Raw genomic sequence first — 17,326 nt, 5'->3', positions numbered from 1 at the left:
AGCCGGTATGTCAAGCTCCATCTCTGGCCGTCTTCAAATCTAAGCTAAAAGCCCACCTTTTTGATGCTGCTTTTAACTCCGAACCCTTATTTTATCATCCTCACTTTAATATTCCATTATCTCCTGTTTGTTCTGTCTGTCCTAATTAGATTGTAAGCTCTGTTGAGCAGGGACTGTCTCTTCATGTTCAAGTGTACAGCACTGCGTACGTCTAGTAGCGCTTTAGAAATAAGTAGTAGTAATTCTGTGGCAGAGGCTAGGTCAGTTTCATTGGAAGAGATTTGTAGATCGGCCACCTGGTCCTCGGTGCATACTTTTTCGAAACACTATAGATTGGATGTAGCAGCAAGGGCTGAGGCTGCGTTTGGTGCTTCGGTTCTGCAAACTGAGATCTCTGGGTCCCACCCTATTTAAGAACTGCTTGGGTATATCCCACCAGTCTCTGGATTGATCTGTGTGACGCTATGGAAGGAAAAATTAGTTATTACCTGATAATTTTCTTTCCAATAGTCCCGACAGATCAATCCAGAGGCCCTCCCTGGAGATTTCTGCATATCTGTTTTCTAGTTTCAGGTTGTTTTCTAATTTCAGGTTTGCAGTTCCAGTTTTTGGATTGTTATTGTTTCTTCAGGGTCCTTTGGAGCAACTTCCTTGTTTACCGTGAGCTGCATGAGTTCCTCCCGCGCTTGCGGTGGCAGGGTGTCCTTGAATTCTCGAATAATAGGAGAATAGCTCTCGGTTGGGAGTTGGACATTTATATGGCTTTGATATGGATAATACTGAGGTTTGGCTGACTGCACATGACCATATAGAGCCTCAGAAGTTCTCTCTAACTCCGCCTGCTGGCATAGGGACATAACCCACCAGGGACTAATGGAAAGAAAATTATCAGGTAATAACTAATTTTTCCGTCTTCCTTAGTTTCACATGTACAACAGATATGTTTGTTAAATTGGAATTAAATTCATGTCTGAAATCCTAATTTCTTTGGTTACTTATATGCTGTAAACCAGTGTTTATCTTTCTATGGTTGTGACCCTAGTATTGCAGCTGCAGAAAGCACTCGGGCCAGTAACGTTTCTGTGGACAGTCTGCCCAGGTTGCAGCTCCAAATGTGGGTTTTGCTACCCCATTGGAGTGCCAACCCAGTTTGGGAAGCCCTACTAAGCCATTTTCAACAAAGCCTCGTTTGTGATGTGGTATTGTATAGACTAAAATGTTTAAGCTATAAGCATTATAAGATTTGTGCTTTAAATGTGTATTAATTGCAAGTCACGCACAGCTCCTAAATCTTTGTTTTAAAACTACTACAGTGAAGGGAGCAGTAGCACTGTCAGTACAGAGAAAGCTTTAGGTGCAGATAAGAGCAGTAGTGAAGACTGCAGGAAGGAAGTGAAGTGTAGCATCCTTTTCCACTTCGGAGCTTTCCAGGCACCTTTGAGGTAATAGTCTAATTCTGTAGAAGTTGTACCCTTTTATTCTATGTGTTTTGTCATCTGATTACTTTGTTATTGTTAATTGTACATTTTATTGAAACCACTTAAAGACCAGTGTTAACAAGATCTGTGTTTGATCCTGCAGAGGCTGTTGGATGGATGTTTGGGAGCTCATGTCACAGGAATGCAGGGATGAAGTAGTTTTAATTGATTCTAATTGTCTCTTGGAAACATTGGAAACATATCTCAGAAAACACAGGTAAAGATAAAGTGAAATATAAATATATCCACTTTTAGTTTAGTGTTTGTTAGGTAACCCTGCATCATGGAGGGATTCTCAGGGGTGTGTGTAAAATTGTGGTAGAGCTGCATGCTACCTTTTGTAAATTCAGATTCATTTGTGTATTAAGTTAGTGTAATTGAGCATTTATCATTCAGTAAGAATGGGCTTATAGGTATGTATGTGTGTGACCATTGATCAACAGACTAGATGTACACAAGTCAGTATCTTGTTGTCGTCCACCTGTTATTGCAGATGAGGGCACTGGCACCTTTACTCCTGGAAGAATCCTGCACAAGACAGAATTTGCACAAAATTATGCCTAGGCAATGGCAAAAGCAGCAAGGGCTAGGCGGCTCGCTCTCCCTCCCTGCAGCAGTTGAGCAAGAGAATTAGTACATGGTCACACATTAGGGTGCATCCTCCATCTCTGCTGTCCAAGGCCCAACTATTCCCTTGAACCACACAGGCTTGTATACAACAGCATGTCTCAAAGGAACAGTCAGGTCGAAGGAAGAGGAGGACATGACCTGATGTGCAGCCATGATCTTCTCTTGCCTCATGATTGAGAGAGGGTGGACCAGTGGTGTGTGTGCAGAGGGGTGGACCGCAGGGAGTGTGGTGAGTAAACGGGGTGTGCCATGAGAGGGAGCTGAAGAAAATTGAGGGAACGGCTATGCAAAACTCAGGGGAGGGCAGTGTGCCACTTTGTGGGGGGGGGGGGGGGGAGGCTGGAGCAAGTGGAGTGTGTGAACCATAGAGAGTTGGGGAGATGTGCTGGGGGAGGGGAGAAGGAGTGCTGGACAGGCTGCAGCAAATCTTGGGGCTGTGTTGCATGGTGGATCGGGCAGAACCAGCTGGATATATTCTTGGGGATGGACAGAGATCGAGTGTTTGCCTAGGGAGGGGAAGGAAGGAGAGCTGAGGATGTGTGCCTTGGTGGGGGAGGGGGAACCATAGGATAGACAGTACTTGGGAGTCTTACTTGGAATAAGAGAGAACTGGGGTGGGGCCAACGCTAAGGGTTGAGGAGAGAGCTGCTAGAGGGTAGAGGACAAGTTTACAGAGAGGGAGTTGGGGACCGAGGGAAAAAATTGGAAGGTGTCCACTCTAGAGAAGGCTGGAGGCTGCACCTACCAAGGGAAGGGAAGACATTCAAGCTGAGTTAGAGAGGGAATAGGCTTGGGGAGGAGTCGGGCCTTATGTGAGAATTCTGCACAAAAAATGACAAAGTACACAATTTTAATATACTGTGCAGAATTCCTCAGGAGTGCACCGAAACACACGTCTTTCCTCTTTACTACTACTGAAAACCTTTTCATTGAATTCAGCAAAAACTATAGTGAGATGTATGAAAGTTGAAGATAGGGGCCCCTCCTCCCCCCTGCTTTGGTCTCGCTTTCTGTATACCTATATAGGTGTCGATTCTGTAAATGTGCACATCAGTTTAGGCATCCCAATGCCATGCGCTTAGTGACAATTCTATAACAGCATCTTGGCGCCAAGATTCTATTATAGGTTACTAGGTTAAGTTGGCATTGGTGTGCTCTGTTAGTGTACCCTAAGTGATGCTTGTAATTTATAGTATTCTGTAAACTATGTGTGTATGTCTGCCCATGTGTACGCACCTTTTGCAGTTAGGTGCAAATGTATGGAATAGTGCCTGGTGCACATCGGTGACTGCCAATTAATGGGCCCCCTTGATGAGAGTAAACGGTGAGTACCTCTAGGTGCCAGTTTATAGAAGTGCCTGAGTACTGACCAGCCACTGTTTGTTTTCTGTGAGGTTTTTTTTTTTTTTTTTTGGAACCTAGCCTTTTCCTTTTGCTCCTTTTTGTGCTTCCAGCTCATTTGGCTCCTGGACTGTGTTCTGGTGCCATGAACCTTCAATTGCAACAATTCAGAGATATTTTTTTCCCTATTTTTGTATTCCCCTCCCCCTTCCCCCATCATATCTAGTCTGCTCATTACAGTGATAGTCCTTACTTATAGCCCTTAAGCAGTGACTACTGAATCCCATCTCCTCAGGGGATGTGAACACTTCCTTTGTAGTATACTCAATTAACTGGGAATGGAAGTAGAGACCAGTGGAAATCGGCCAGCTCCCACTCCCCACTGACCACACACAGCCTCCCTTGCTCCCCCGACCCCCCCCCCCCCCCAGTTCTACCCTAAAGGTATAATGGCCTAACTGGAGCAGGAGTGATTCAAATTTGCTCCTGCCCCTTGCCATCTCTAGCAAAATGGCTGCTGAGACCTTCAGCAGGAGTCTTGGCAGCCATTTTGATGGTGGAGGGCAGGGAAAGGAGCGACAGTAAATCACTCCTGCCCCAGTTAGACCACAAGAGTGCCTGTGGTAGGCCTGGGGAAGGCCTAGCGGTGGTGGGAGAGTGTCAGTGGTTTTGGTCGGGGTGGGTGGTGCTTTTGGTTGGGGAGGGGGAGGCAGAGTGGACAGTGCTTTTGGTCTGGGGGAATTTCAGTTTTAGCCAAAACTGCACCAACATTTTCGGCTGAAAGCAAAACATGGCTGAATTAGAATTTCGAGCCAGTTTTAGCACTGAAACTGAAATTCGGTTGCCCACTAAATAGGGGACCTGACCCGAGGTTCAAACTAGAGCACTTCATATGGCAGTGTACAGCACTTAAAATTGGAGCCACAGAGCTGGCCTGCAATTACTGATTTCTTTTTGATCCTGTACAATGAGAAGTTTTTACCTCCATAGTTCTTGTATTAGAAGTAGAGTTAAACTCCAGAACATCTCTTCCACCCTCCCCGTCCCCTGTGTTCTGTAACATATGAGCTCCTTTAGTTGGAAAGCAAATAAACCTACCATTCCTCTCCTTTATATGGAATTCCAGGTTTTGTACTGACTGCAAAAATAAGGTACTTCGAGCCTACAATATTCTGATTGGTGAATTGGACTGCAGCAAAGAAAAAGGCTACTGTGCTGCATTGTATGAGGGTCTGCGGTGCTGTCCTCATGAGCGTCACATTCATGTCTGCTGTGAAACGGACTTCATCGCACATCTACTGGGCCGAGCTGAACCAGAGTTCGCAGGAGGGTATGAGTATGTAGTTGGCTAGAGTGGGCTATCTAGCGCTTTGCTTCCTTTTTAATATTGAATGTTTGTTTCAAATGCTGATGTAGATAATAATCTTGCTCTTTATGGCATTTATGGTTGGCTTTCTGTGGTGCAGACCTGTGCTTTTATGCATTACCTTAAAGATCATATGCTTCAAACCAATGATTAAATGGATGGTACATCTAGCCTAGTCTAAGCCTAGTACATTAAGGAGTTTTATGCCCTTGAAGGTAAACATAAGGGTCTACAAAGGTTTTCTTCATTATGTGCCTGTAAGTAGGGTCTTAGTATTGAACTGATTTGAAAATACAGCAAACTGCACAATCAGAAGTCCAAGTGAATTCACAGCTGGAAATCTTTTTTTTTTTTTTTTTTTTTAGAAGACTGTACTCCTTCTATATCATGTCCTATTTTATAAATATAAGTATCAATCAGAAATGCTTATTCTCGAAGTACAAGCAGGATATATAATAGTCTTATGTGTGGGTGATATCTCATAGATCTCGTACAGAAATGTTCTTCAGCTTTTCAGAATGTTGCACCATGCATGTGTGCGTCTGGTGCCTGCCGCAATTGTGTGGGACCTAGCCAGTCACTACTTTTCTGCAGAGCTAAATGGTAGCATTGCCCTGGTGCTCCCTCTCAGCTTGCGTCAGAATTGTGTTCGGGTGTAAGTCTTATCACTGGTTTTTTTTTTTTTTTTGCCTAGCAATGTGTAAGTTCTGTCGCTGTCAAACAGGGGTACATCTTGATCCATTATTTGCCTTAATTAGTTTTTTTGTCCTTTTTAAAGTTTTCCTTCTTTTCCATGGCCTGCTCTAGTAATCTTCGGCCTCAACTATCTGACTGGGTAAACATTTTTATTTTTGAATTGTTTGATTTTTAAGGGGCTATTTTTCCCCGATATGCCTCAAATTACATTCCCAGTGGCTTTGAAAAGTGTTCCAAGTGTAACAGGACCATATCCATTATGGATAGTCTCAATTGTGTCTGTAATGCTTGGGACTCAATCCTTTTGCCTCCAAGAAGGGGAATCCAAGGTAGAGAGAAGCAGTGCAAACACGTTTTTGGTACAGATAAGTCCGATCCATCAGCTTCAGTAGCACCAGACCTCATGGCTTTCTGAGCTGCATGAGACATTGAGAACACTTTGGCATCAAGAATGCATTGACCACCCTCGACATTCAGTGTCAATAGAAGCCATCTAGGTTGAGGAAGAGGAAGGGATTCATCCTCATTCTCTTTGAGACAGAGAGGTGAAGATGCCAGACGCCAGATTGAGGCCAAGGTTTCCCCTTCAAAGTGGGGTGCTGAGTTCATTGAGGCACCAAGTTTGCCAGTGTCAAAAGTTGTCCAGGAAGGTTACTATCTGCAATTTATAGTCAACCCTCCAAATTGTCCACCAAGAGCATTTGAGCTCTAAGCATCAGGAGTTGCTTACCAAGGCACTCTTCCTTATTACAAGTCAATGTGGTTGAACCCATTCCACCAGGGGAGAGAGGGAAGGGATTTTATTCAAAGTACTTCCTAGTCAAAAACTAATTGGGAAGAGGGGAAGGATTTTGTCCCATCCTGGACCTAAGAACCCTGAACACAAGTGTCTGGCCATACAAAAGTTCAGGATGGTTTCCTAGGGCACTCTTTATCCATGATACAAAAAGGAGATTGGTTTTGTTCTCTGGACTTGGATGCATCTATATGTGGGTATAAGCATCCTTTAAGTCAGAAAGTATGTGAGATTCACACTAGGGAAGCACCACTTCCAGTATTGCATACTGTTTTTGGCCTTTTATCAGCGCCAAGAGCATTTACAAAGTGCCTAGCAGTCGTTGCAGCTTCTTTACACAGACTAGGGGTACACGTATATTCCTATTTTGACAATTGGCTGTCAAGAACTATCAGAAGAGGGTGCGAAATAATGTACATCCACGTGTGTGCCAGAGCTACTAGGATTCATCATAAACTATCCCAAATCTCAGTTCAGCCCTGCTCAAAAATTGGAATTCATAGGAGCTCTGCTAGACACAACCCTGGCATCTGCATTTCTTCCATAACAGTGGATCTTGTGACTCTCATATCAGTAGTAGTAGAAGTGCACCAGAGTCAGCAGGTACCAACTGGTCAGAGGTTTAGCAAGCTAGGCCATATAGCCTCCAGAGCTTATGTAACTCCAATGGCACGCTTGTTTGAGGCAAGCTCAGTGGACCCTTTTCACCAGTGGACACAAATAACAGGACATTTTTAGGACTTCATTTGTGTCAGCACTGTGCTTTGGGACTCGCTGTTCTGATGGATGGTCCAATCCAAATTGGCAAAAGGTATTCCCTTCTAAATTCTTCAAATTCAAAAGATATTGACAATTAGTATGTTTGCTGGGTCATCCCCCTGCAAAAAGTTGGCACCCCCCCTCTCCCGTCCAGCATCTCCTTTCTCTCTTCTCCCACCCCGCCCCCTTTTTCAGCCCAGTGCCTTAAAACGTATTGCTTTTTTTTTTTTTAACCTCTACGGCCTTTTAATGTATTTGAAAGCTTCCCATATGTAATGTAATGTCCCACCAGGTCTTGGCACGGTCTGTATCACCAGATCTTCTCCCTCTTACACTTTCCCTGGAAGAGGTCAGAAAAAATCCCCCTAATCCAGTCCAGGCTTTCCAGCTGTCCAGCTCAGACACTCACACTGCAACCAGTCTCCAAAACATAAAGAGCTTTTATTCAGCACAAAGAATTAAATTCCATTAGCAAAGTTCAGTTTTCAAAACACAGCACAAGTCTCCCTGACGTGCTTTAGGATTCAAAGGAAAAATCAACCCAAAAATGAATTCATGCAAAAACTGTACAGGAAGGGTTTCTCTTCTCTTCCCTAACCCAGTTTGCATTTTAAGTCCGTAACATTTCCTAAGTTTCTCACAAGTTTGAGCCAGCATTTCCAGGACACAGCCTAGAACTGTGCCCCCTAATGAACCTCTCTCTGACGAGGTTAATTCCCCACCTAATACCAGCTGTAGGCTTGGAATGCTCATTAACGGTCTCTGCACCCTACACATGTCTGACCCTGACCCCATCTCTTCAGGCAGGTCAGTAACATTTCCCCAGTGAGGACTGGACACCCATTCTTTCCCCTTCTCTCACTAACCAGGCACTGCATTAACTTTAGGGTCCTTTATGCCCTAGGTTAGGTAGCCCGTTTACTCCCTGGAACCGGTTCTCTGTGAGGAAGGTTCCTCCTTTCCTCAGGCAGGTTGCTGGTCTTCCCCTTCCCCTTTTTTCCACTGTCTTGGTCACAGCAGGATTTTTACCTATGTGTCTTCCAAGAGAGAAACGACCCCACCCGTTTCCAAGCCTCACTTTGGCTCCCGCGTATACTGCTTACCGTGTCAGGAGCAATGGCTGGATCTAATTCCTGGCATGTCTCTAAGGACTGTCTCCTTTCCCTCCAGTAAAGCACTAGAGGTGTGGAGCACCTCCCTTCCTGAAACCATGCCAGGTTTTCTCCCTTCCAGGGTTCTGTGTCTGTCCTAAGAAAGACCTCACTAAGCCCTTGTGGGTAGGGTTTAGAACCTGGGGAAATCTGCCCTCTTTGTAATTATACTCGCCCCTCTCCTGCTGCAAACCTTCCATTGACGCAAAGCCAGCTATCCAGGAAAAATTCATCTCCATTCTTATAGTATTTACCTGACAGTAAGGTATGAAGAGACAACAGGGAGACCAGGAGGGTGTCTCATACATCACGGTAGATATAAATATGAAATAAAATTGAATATCACTAAAACTGCTTAAAAATTATTGTAGCTGGTGGAAACAGCACTAATAAAGGCTGTATTTTGTTCTTTTTCTATACTGTTCTATACAATACAGTAATATATGGCCAAATTTCAGTGAGGATATCCTCTTTACTTATGGGTTCATCTTAACCGTTGTTGTAATCTGCCTTGGGAAGCCTGGTGTTATAAAGATTGGTAGTAAAATTAAACTCTAATTTCATTGGAGCACATGGAATCACATTTTCATGTCATCTCTTTTGTACAAATAGATCATTCTGGGTTGTTGTTGTTTTTTTTTTTACCAATGGATTATTCTGTTTTGAGCATGTTTCAGGGACAAGTGGTTTTCAGAAGTCAAAATTATAAAAGTAAATATTTTCTTTCATGTAGATCTCTCATTTGCTTAAACATAACATAACTAAATGGGCTATAAGTCCCTAATGCGGTCCATTGGTTTTATTTATGACATTTATATCCCACAGTATTCCCACCCATAGGCAGGCTGTGCCATCCCCCTCCCGCATACTACAACCCTCCCAAGAAGACCTACCTTGATCCTTGAAGACCGCCATGGTGGTTTAGTGGCCTCTGTGGGGGCAGGAAAGAATACCACTTTCCTGCCCTCTGCCGCTTATCTATCTCCGCTTTGCTCTTCTGTGCAGCAGGCGGCAGCGCCGGATTTTCAAAATGGCTGCCAAGACTGCTGCCGGAAGCCTCAGCAGCCATTTTGAAAATATGGTGGCGGTGGCGCCCGCGGCACAGAGGAGCAAAGTGTAGACAGAGGAGCAGCAGAGAGTAGGAAAGAATGGGATTCTTTCCTGCAGCTGCAGAAGCCACTAAACCACCGGGGCTGTAGGGATCAATATAGGTCATCTTGGGAATGCTGTAGTGTAGCGTAGGGAAAGCATGGCAGTTTCTGGCGCCCCTCGAATGTTGGCTCCCCCTGCCATGCATACCCTGCTACCGCGTTTCGCCAGCCCTGATGTCCAGCTAGTGATGGGGGAGCTCGTATAGATGGGTTCCACACTAAGGGTCTGGTCTGTGGTCTGCTCAGGAAAAGCTTCATCAGATAAACTTCCTAGATCTAAGGAATGAACTGGAATGCTCCAAGGGCTATCAGTCAAGTAATTCTAATTAAGACAATCAATTTGCAATGTATTATATTAACAGAGAACCACTGTCTAGTTGGTAGACAGACTGAGTTAGATTCTGCAACCTCATGAGTAGTTTCTGGATGAGGGCTTAGCCCAGAAGATCTTTTGAGTGGGGCACCCCATTCGTTACAAAGGCCGTCAGTTCTGCTCTGGACTAGGATCACATGGCAGACTAGCCTCTGATGCCTTCCTCATTCGTTGAGGGGGTGGGGGGTGGAGGCCTCTGTATGCTTATTCTTTGATTCCTCTGAAGAACAATTCTGATTGCTTCCCTTACTGGCTGAGACAGATGTGGTTTCCTTTTTTTTCTGGAATTTTGTTCCATGGAGATTGAATTGTTTTCCAACACCAATAACTGAAGATCAGGTATCCTTTGAGTGTTGAGATTGTAGTGCTGGATAATTTAATTTGCCTGATGTGAAGACAAGGCCCTAGATCCCTTTTTTCTTTCCTACACAAAACTACTTGAATAGCTTCTACATTTGTCAATTAAGTCTGAAGACCTATTCTGTTGGGATTCATATTAGGTCAGTTTGCACTTACCACCAAGTAGAAGATAAACCTATTTCTGCTCAGCCTTTAGTTCATTTTATGCCGGGCTTGCATCTATCAAAGACTCTCTTTAAGCTTTCTCCAGTGTCATGGGACCTCAGTCTTGTGTTTTAATTCAACTGATGAAAGCTCCTTTTTAGCCTCTAAATACCTGACCTACTACTACTACTACTACTATTTAGCATTTCTATAGCGCTACAAGGCACACGCAGCGCTGCACAAACATAGAAGAAAGACAGTCCCTGCTCAAAGAGCTTACAATCTAATAGACAAAAAATAAATAAAGTAATCAAATCAATTAATGTGGACGGGAAGGAAGAGAGGAGGGTAGGTGGAGTCGAGTGGTTACGAGTCAAAAGCAATGTTGAAGAGGTGGGCTTTCAGTCTAGATTTAAAGGTGGCCAAGGATGGGGCAAGACGTAGGGGCTCAGGAAGTTTATTCCAGGCGTAGGGTGCAGCGAGACAGAAGGCGCGAAGTCTGGAGTTGGCAGTAGTGGAGAAGGGAACAGATAAGAAGGATTTATCCATGGAGCGGAGTGCACGGGAAGAGGTGTAGGGAAGGACGAGTGTGGAGAGATACTGGGGAGCAGCAGAGTACATTTATAGGTTAGTAGAAGAAGTTTGAACAGGATGCGAAAACGGATAGGGAGCCAGTGAAGGGTCTTGAGGAGAGGGGTAGTATGAGTAAAGCGACCCTGGCGGAAATGAACCGACTGGAGAGGGGAGAGGTGACTAAGTGGGAGGCCAGCAAAAAGCAGATTGCAGTAGTCTAAACGAGAGGTGACAAGGGTGTGGATGAGGGTTTTGGTAGAGTGCTCGGAAAGAAGAAGGTCAGTGAGCTCCAGGCCCTAGTAGCTGATTCACCTTACACGAACAGTTGTCCTGCACACTCATCCTAAGGTAATGTTAGAGGAGTTCACTTATGAAGAAATTCCAGCAACATTTTTTCCAAAACCTCATGCCCCCAAAGGTAAAAGCGCACTGCATTCTTTGGACAAGCGTGCCTTGGCCTTCTATCTGGAGTGGCCTAAAGCCCATAGAAAGTCCACCCAGCTTTTTGTTTCTTTTGCCCCAAACAGGAGTGGGGCTGCCGTGAGCAAACACACACTGCAATTGACTAGCAGTCTGTATTTCCTTCAGGTATGCCCAGGCTGGGCTGTCTCTGGAGGGTCACATTGCATATCATGTTAGAACTCTGCCTGTGTTGGTAACCCACTTGAGATCAGCTTCCATAAAGGAAGTTGCAGAAATGTTGCATGGTCTTTGGTCCACATATTCACATTAGTAAGTTATGCCAAACAGTCCATCAGAATCTATTTTCAGTCTAGAATCCAACTCCACCCCTGTAGGCACATGTATTTGCATTCCAGTCTTCCTCCCCCTCCCCCCCCCCCCCCCCAAAAAAAAAAAAAAGGTTATTTGTTTTTCAGTTGTTGCAGTATTCTTAGTTATTCTTTATTTCCATTAAAGGCAGCCTGTAGCTAGGGAGTCCCACATGTGAGAGACTATCATATCCTGCTTGTCCTCCAGAGGAAATGGTTACCTGTTATAGGTGTTCTCCAAGGAGAGCAGGATACATAGTCTTACATTCTAGAAACTAAAAATTTGATTGCTTAGGTCCCACACAATAGTGGTAGGTGGGGAGACATGCACGTGCATGGTGGCAACATTCTCAAACGGTTGTGTAAACAAACGAGAGAGTTCCTGTGGTTGAATAAAGTTGAAATCAGAACCAGGATAATGTTGTACTTTGGTTAGTCTGGAAACCAAAACTTCTCCATGAACAAGTAGGATAAATCAGCCACACACATGGGGTAACATCTTCTAATAGTACCAGCAGAGATCTAGAAGGTCTGGAGTGGAGGAGTAGCCTAGTGGTTGATTCAACTGACTTTGATCCTGGGGAACTGAGTTTGATTCCCACTGCAGCTCATTGTGACTCTGGTCAAGTCACTTAACCCTCCATTGCCCCAGGTACAAATAAGTACCTGTATATACTATTTGAGCGGCTTTGAATGTAGTTGAGGAAACCACAGAAAGGCGGTATATCCCCTAACCCCCCCCAGTTGCTCAACATTAAATAAGATGAAACTTCTATGATACTAGTAACAACCTTTTTGGTCACAACAGGCTCGGTTTCTTCACTTTTGTCAGCTTATAGCCACAGCTCTGATTTTATTTCAATTACAATTCCCACAACTAATGACTTGGAATTGAGGGAAAATACTTCACCTCGGTATCCATTCTTTGGCTGTGACAACACAGAGATTGAATATGTGGTGATTGCCTTTCTTATTAAAAAAGTGATGGACAGGGAAGATGGGGTGGCTGAGTTGAGTCTTTAGTTCTGTTTAAGCTCTGATTTTACTGATGTATAAGGCTCTCCAATAAAAATGATATTTGGATAAAAAAGTGATGGATTTGTTGATGGCTGCAAGGAAAAAATCCAAAAGGACGTTCTGTTCCCTCGGGGAAAAATATTGTATAGCTGATGCATGTGCTATAAGTTGGATCCATTTATATGCAAACCAAACATGTTGATTTAACTATTTGTTTCACCTGTAATCTGGTCTAAGTACGCCCTCAGGGTTCATCTTAGTGCTACAGCTTGTTTCCATTCATTCAAAGGAGCTCCAGTGTCATCTTTACAACGACTAGTCTCCAAACATACAAAAACTGCAGTGTCTTTACATCCTTTCTAATCTCCAAATTTATGATATACAGAGCTGCTGATTTCTGAGCCTCGAGTTTTGTGATATCTTTATTATTCTCACTCAGCTTGTGAAGCTGTCCTTTGATCCAGTGGAATCTGTACCTCTCATATTAGTTCACCTGATCTTTTATTTTCTTGGCAGTGGTATCTTCAGCTCAAAGAGTAAAGGAACTGCATGCATTTGTCTCATAATCTCCTTTATATCCAGTTCTTTCATAAGAACATATCCCAAGCTCCTACAAAAGGTGGAGGTTTTACCCATCCACAAGTCTATAGTACATCTCATGGCCTCATTTTTAAAAGAGAACAAGTTCTGCATATGTTAAACAGAACTGACAATGCTAGAGAGGAGTTCAGCCACACATTGCTCCAAATAACGTCTCGTAATGATCCCAGCTGCAGAGGTAACTTGGTAAAAGAGAGCACCCTCTCGGGTCATCAGACTGTTTATCCCGTTTTACAACCTTGCAGGTCTGCAGCTAACTAATGTAATAAAGGGACATCAAATCAGTGCCATGAACGCTTCATTTGCACACTTCTGCTTCACTGCTATGCAAGATGTATACAAAATGGCCACACAGTCTTCAGTTCATATCTTCACTTCCCACTACTTTTCTTGGCAGAAGTGATGAACGAAACATTAGCCCTTTGTAATTAAAGCTGTAGCCAATACCATCAATCAGTAAAATCTGCTAAACAGTTTTATTAAAGCTCCCTTGTAAATTCAGCCTTCAACTGCCTAAACAGCTTTTTCCCATGGTTGTTCACCTTTAGTTTCAAGGACCAAGATAGGATCCCTTCACATATTTAACTGCAAATGACCTTGCACAATTCTTTGCTGATAAGGTCTCTACCCCACTATTCTATTTGTCCAATGTTGTCCTTCTTGGATTCTCTCCCTAGTCTTTTTATTCCAAACTTAGACAACCATTTCCTGACGCTACAATTCTCCCTTGGGTTCTTTGCTTCCTGTGTCCACTTAGTGAGGCTATATCCTCTTCCAAAATTAAATGCTTACCAACACTAGGGTTACTTCTATTTATTGTTGGGATCTTTAATGCCAGCCTCTCTTCAAGGATTTTCTAAATACCTGGAAGAAGGCAATGATCTGTCTTATCTTTAAAAATCCAGATCTTGATGCAGCTACTTACGCAAACTATCAACTAGTTTCCATTTAGATTGAGCCCACAAGGGACAGATAAAATACATGCAAATAGTATATGTAAATTGCTTTGGTTGTACTCACAGAAAGGCAGTGTATCAAATGCATCGCCCCCTTTACCTTTATCTGTCTGATATTGGAGAAACTAGTCTTCCAGCAACATTTTCAGTATATTGAAACATACCTGATTTTAAATCACTGGCAGTTGGGTTTTAGAATAGGCCACAGTACAGAAACAATAGTACTAGTATTTTTGAATTATGATCACAAGATCATTTAATTGGGATCAAGTGGCATTAGCAGTGTCCCTTGTCCTCACTGCCACTTTTGACCTAGCCAACTATAAGCTTCTGTTAGCCAGATTAGCATGTGTTGGTATGTACTGAGTTGATTTTCTTCATTCCTTCAAGACTTTACCTTCAATGTATAATTCCACCATTCCATGTCTGCAGCACAAATTATCCTATGGGGTTCTGCAGAGTTCAGTGCTTTTTTACTCTCTAATAGATTTCTGAGTCCCATAGCTACTAGTCAGTCTTCTGGCATCAAAGCTAATTTCTTTTTGGATGATGTTCTTCTACTGCACTGCAGAGAACTGGCCACCCCTCACCTCCAATTGCTTCAGATCTGCTTGGGCCAAATTTCTACTTATTTTGAACCCATCCAAATTAGTTGCAATTGACCTCATAGATTGGCCTATACACTCTTCTTTGGCCCCTCTATGGCCCACTCAATTAGTAGATTCTTTCAAATATTTGGGAGTGACAGACTCTCACTTCCAATTTAAACTTCATATTTATTTCTTCTGTTAAATGTTTTTCACCCTACATCAGTTCTGCTAAGTTCAATCATTCCTGAATAAACAGGATCCACAGACAATTGTCAGTGCCCTTGATACATCTCGCCCGGACTACAGCAGTGTGGTATTAGCAGGTCTCCTCAGTATGCTCTGAAAAGAAGATTACAGATCGGTCAAAATGCAGCAGTCTGGATATTGTGCCAAGCTTGCAAAACAGACCATGAATACCCATTTCTTTATCATCTCCTTTGGCTTCTACAATATCATTTCCAATTCAAAATTCTTTTGCTTGCACACATTGCAGTTTTTAAAGGATTTCATTGTATTTATCATTTTTTTCTTCTGTATAAGCCATTTTGTTATCTTAAGTCCTCAACTGAATTTCTTTTTCTTCTATTTGGCCCCCACCTTATGGAACGTCTTGCCACAACAGCTCTGTGTTGAACCATCTCATGCCAAATTTAAAGCTACTGTTAAAACACATCTGTTCAGTTTGGCTTTCTCCTTGTGACTCCCAGGCTCAGCACCCTTACAACTATGCATAAGGTTTGCACTGATTGCTTTGTGTTGATGTATTACAACTCTCCTCTGTTTCTTCGGCTTTATGTAAGTATGGAGTTATTTTCCTTTTCCTTTTTTCTTAAACTGTAAGTTGTAAACCTCTTTTACGTATTTCATGAAAGGCGATATAGAAAGTACCCGGTAAACATAGACTAGCAGTACTGCAAAATCTTTTCAATATATAGTCAGTTCTTCCACATTAGTGGCAGTTTGGATTTCCAGGCAATATTAGGCTTTCTCTTCAAGGCAAGAAACTCCCAGACGTCACATTTGTATGGCTGACTTCATCCTTCTTGTCCATGGAGAAAGTGGTTCCTTATCTGTAACAGAGATTCTCTATGGACAACAGGATACATTGGACATACCTTCCCGGGAGTTGAATCTTTAGGTTTAGGCTGTGAATGGACTAAAGACGTAAAGAATGACAGGTGCTGTATGAGAACATCCATGCATGCTCAGAAAGACCCAGAAGGTATTTACGAGCTCTGAGAGCTGGTTCATGTCAGCATTAGGTGACATAATCCCACTTGTGTGTCCGATTAATCTTGTTTACAGTGAACCCCTGTTACAGGTAAGCAACTTTCCTGGACTGGATTTAGGGACCACAGTGTGTGCTGTCATATACTTATGTGGATCTGTTTGCAACCAATATGCTGTCTAAGCATTGTAGCATATAGTAGCAGATAGATGTACACATGAGCAGCATCTGGGTGGAATGTGGGCAATTACATGTGTAACTTATAGAATACTTAAAGCTAGGCACCTATCACTGGAACTTAGGCACAAGCTTTCACACCAGCTCTGTGGATGGTGTAAGCACTCGTGCCTAAGCACATATAAGCTGGTATCCTATAAAGGAAAGTAGGTGCTACTCAGGTACCCTTTGGGCACTTTTATATATAGGCACACTGTTAAAATTATTTTCCACAGTGTGTGATGTGAAAAATAATATTAACCAATGAGGTCCATTTGTAACATGCTGTTACACTTGCTCCCTTGGTTGCTGAATACAATTAGTACAAAATTGTTTTGCAATTTAAACAGAATTAGCCAAGCATCTATTTCAACTTATAATTCTTTTCATTTACATTTTTATTTTACCTTACAACTTCTCAGTTTTGGCTATCCTTCTCAAGCCCCTTCTCATAAAAGGTTAAAAATAGTAATATGCGGTGAGAATCTTTAAGTGCTAAGTTATTAGGTGAAGAAGTCCTTTAGTGGTAACTGGTGGATTTGAGTTTGTATCAGGCATTGTTCATTTTTTTTAGAAAAGCTTTGAATATAGTTTAAAGTAGTCTTAGCAGAAAGGTTTTTGGAAGGCTAATACAGCTGTTGATGATTAGAAGAATGTAGTAGCTGTTACATGTAAGCCATTGTGAAATAGGCATGGTATGCAGCTTTATTCCTGCCGTTCAAATGTATGTCATCAGACAATCTATGGCCCACATTTTATTACCCTCATCTAAGGCTCTGCAATTAAAGTATTGGTCCAGTAGGCATTACAGTTGGCACATAGTTACCACATAGTGGAAACTGGTAATTATGGACCAACTATTATGGCAAAGCTGTGACTTTGCTGTTTTTTTTTAGAAACTACAAGGATATCGTATTAGCCTGAATTTTCTGCTAGCCATTTAGTTCTTTTTCCGTTTCAGATCCTGTTTTCACCTGACATCCTTCAGTACTTGCAGAGTGTCTGCATTCTATAGTATGGGAAGCTGTCCTCTTCTGAAATACGGACATGTGATCTTTAAGATGCCTTGGCTTTGTCGTCTTAGCTCTTTGGATGTGTGTTGCTCAGCAGCTAAGCTATTAAAAAAACTGT

General features: G+C 42.8%; 1 protein-coding gene across 3 annotated transcripts in view; it reads left to right on the top strand.

Annotated features, from left to right (window-relative positions):
• The window catches only part of GGNBP2 (gametogenetin binding protein 2), a 73,233-nt gene that overhangs the window by 34,682 nt on the left and 21,225 nt on the right, over positions 1-17,326 (top strand). For 2 of the 3 annotated variants that reach the window (XM_030222647.1, XM_030222648.1), the window contains exons 6-7: positions 1,582-1,695; positions 4,576-4,785. In XM_030222647.1, coding sequence (XP_030078507.1) covers positions 1,582-1,695; positions 4,576-4,785 — 324 coding nt within the window. The remainder of the gene's footprint in view (positions 1-1,581; positions 1,696-4,575; positions 4,786-17,326) is intronic. The other variant, XM_030222646.1, reaches the window with a different exon arrangement.

Source organism: Microcaecilia unicolor, chromosome 13 (assembly GCF_901765095.1).
Source record: "Microcaecilia unicolor chromosome 13, aMicUni1.1, whole genome shotgun sequence".
Lineage (NCBI taxonomy): Eukaryota > Metazoa > Chordata > Amphibia > Gymnophiona > Siphonopidae > Microcaecilia > Microcaecilia unicolor.
Note: the sequence above shows the minus strand (reverse complement) of the source record. Positions and strands in the feature narration are given on the sequence as shown.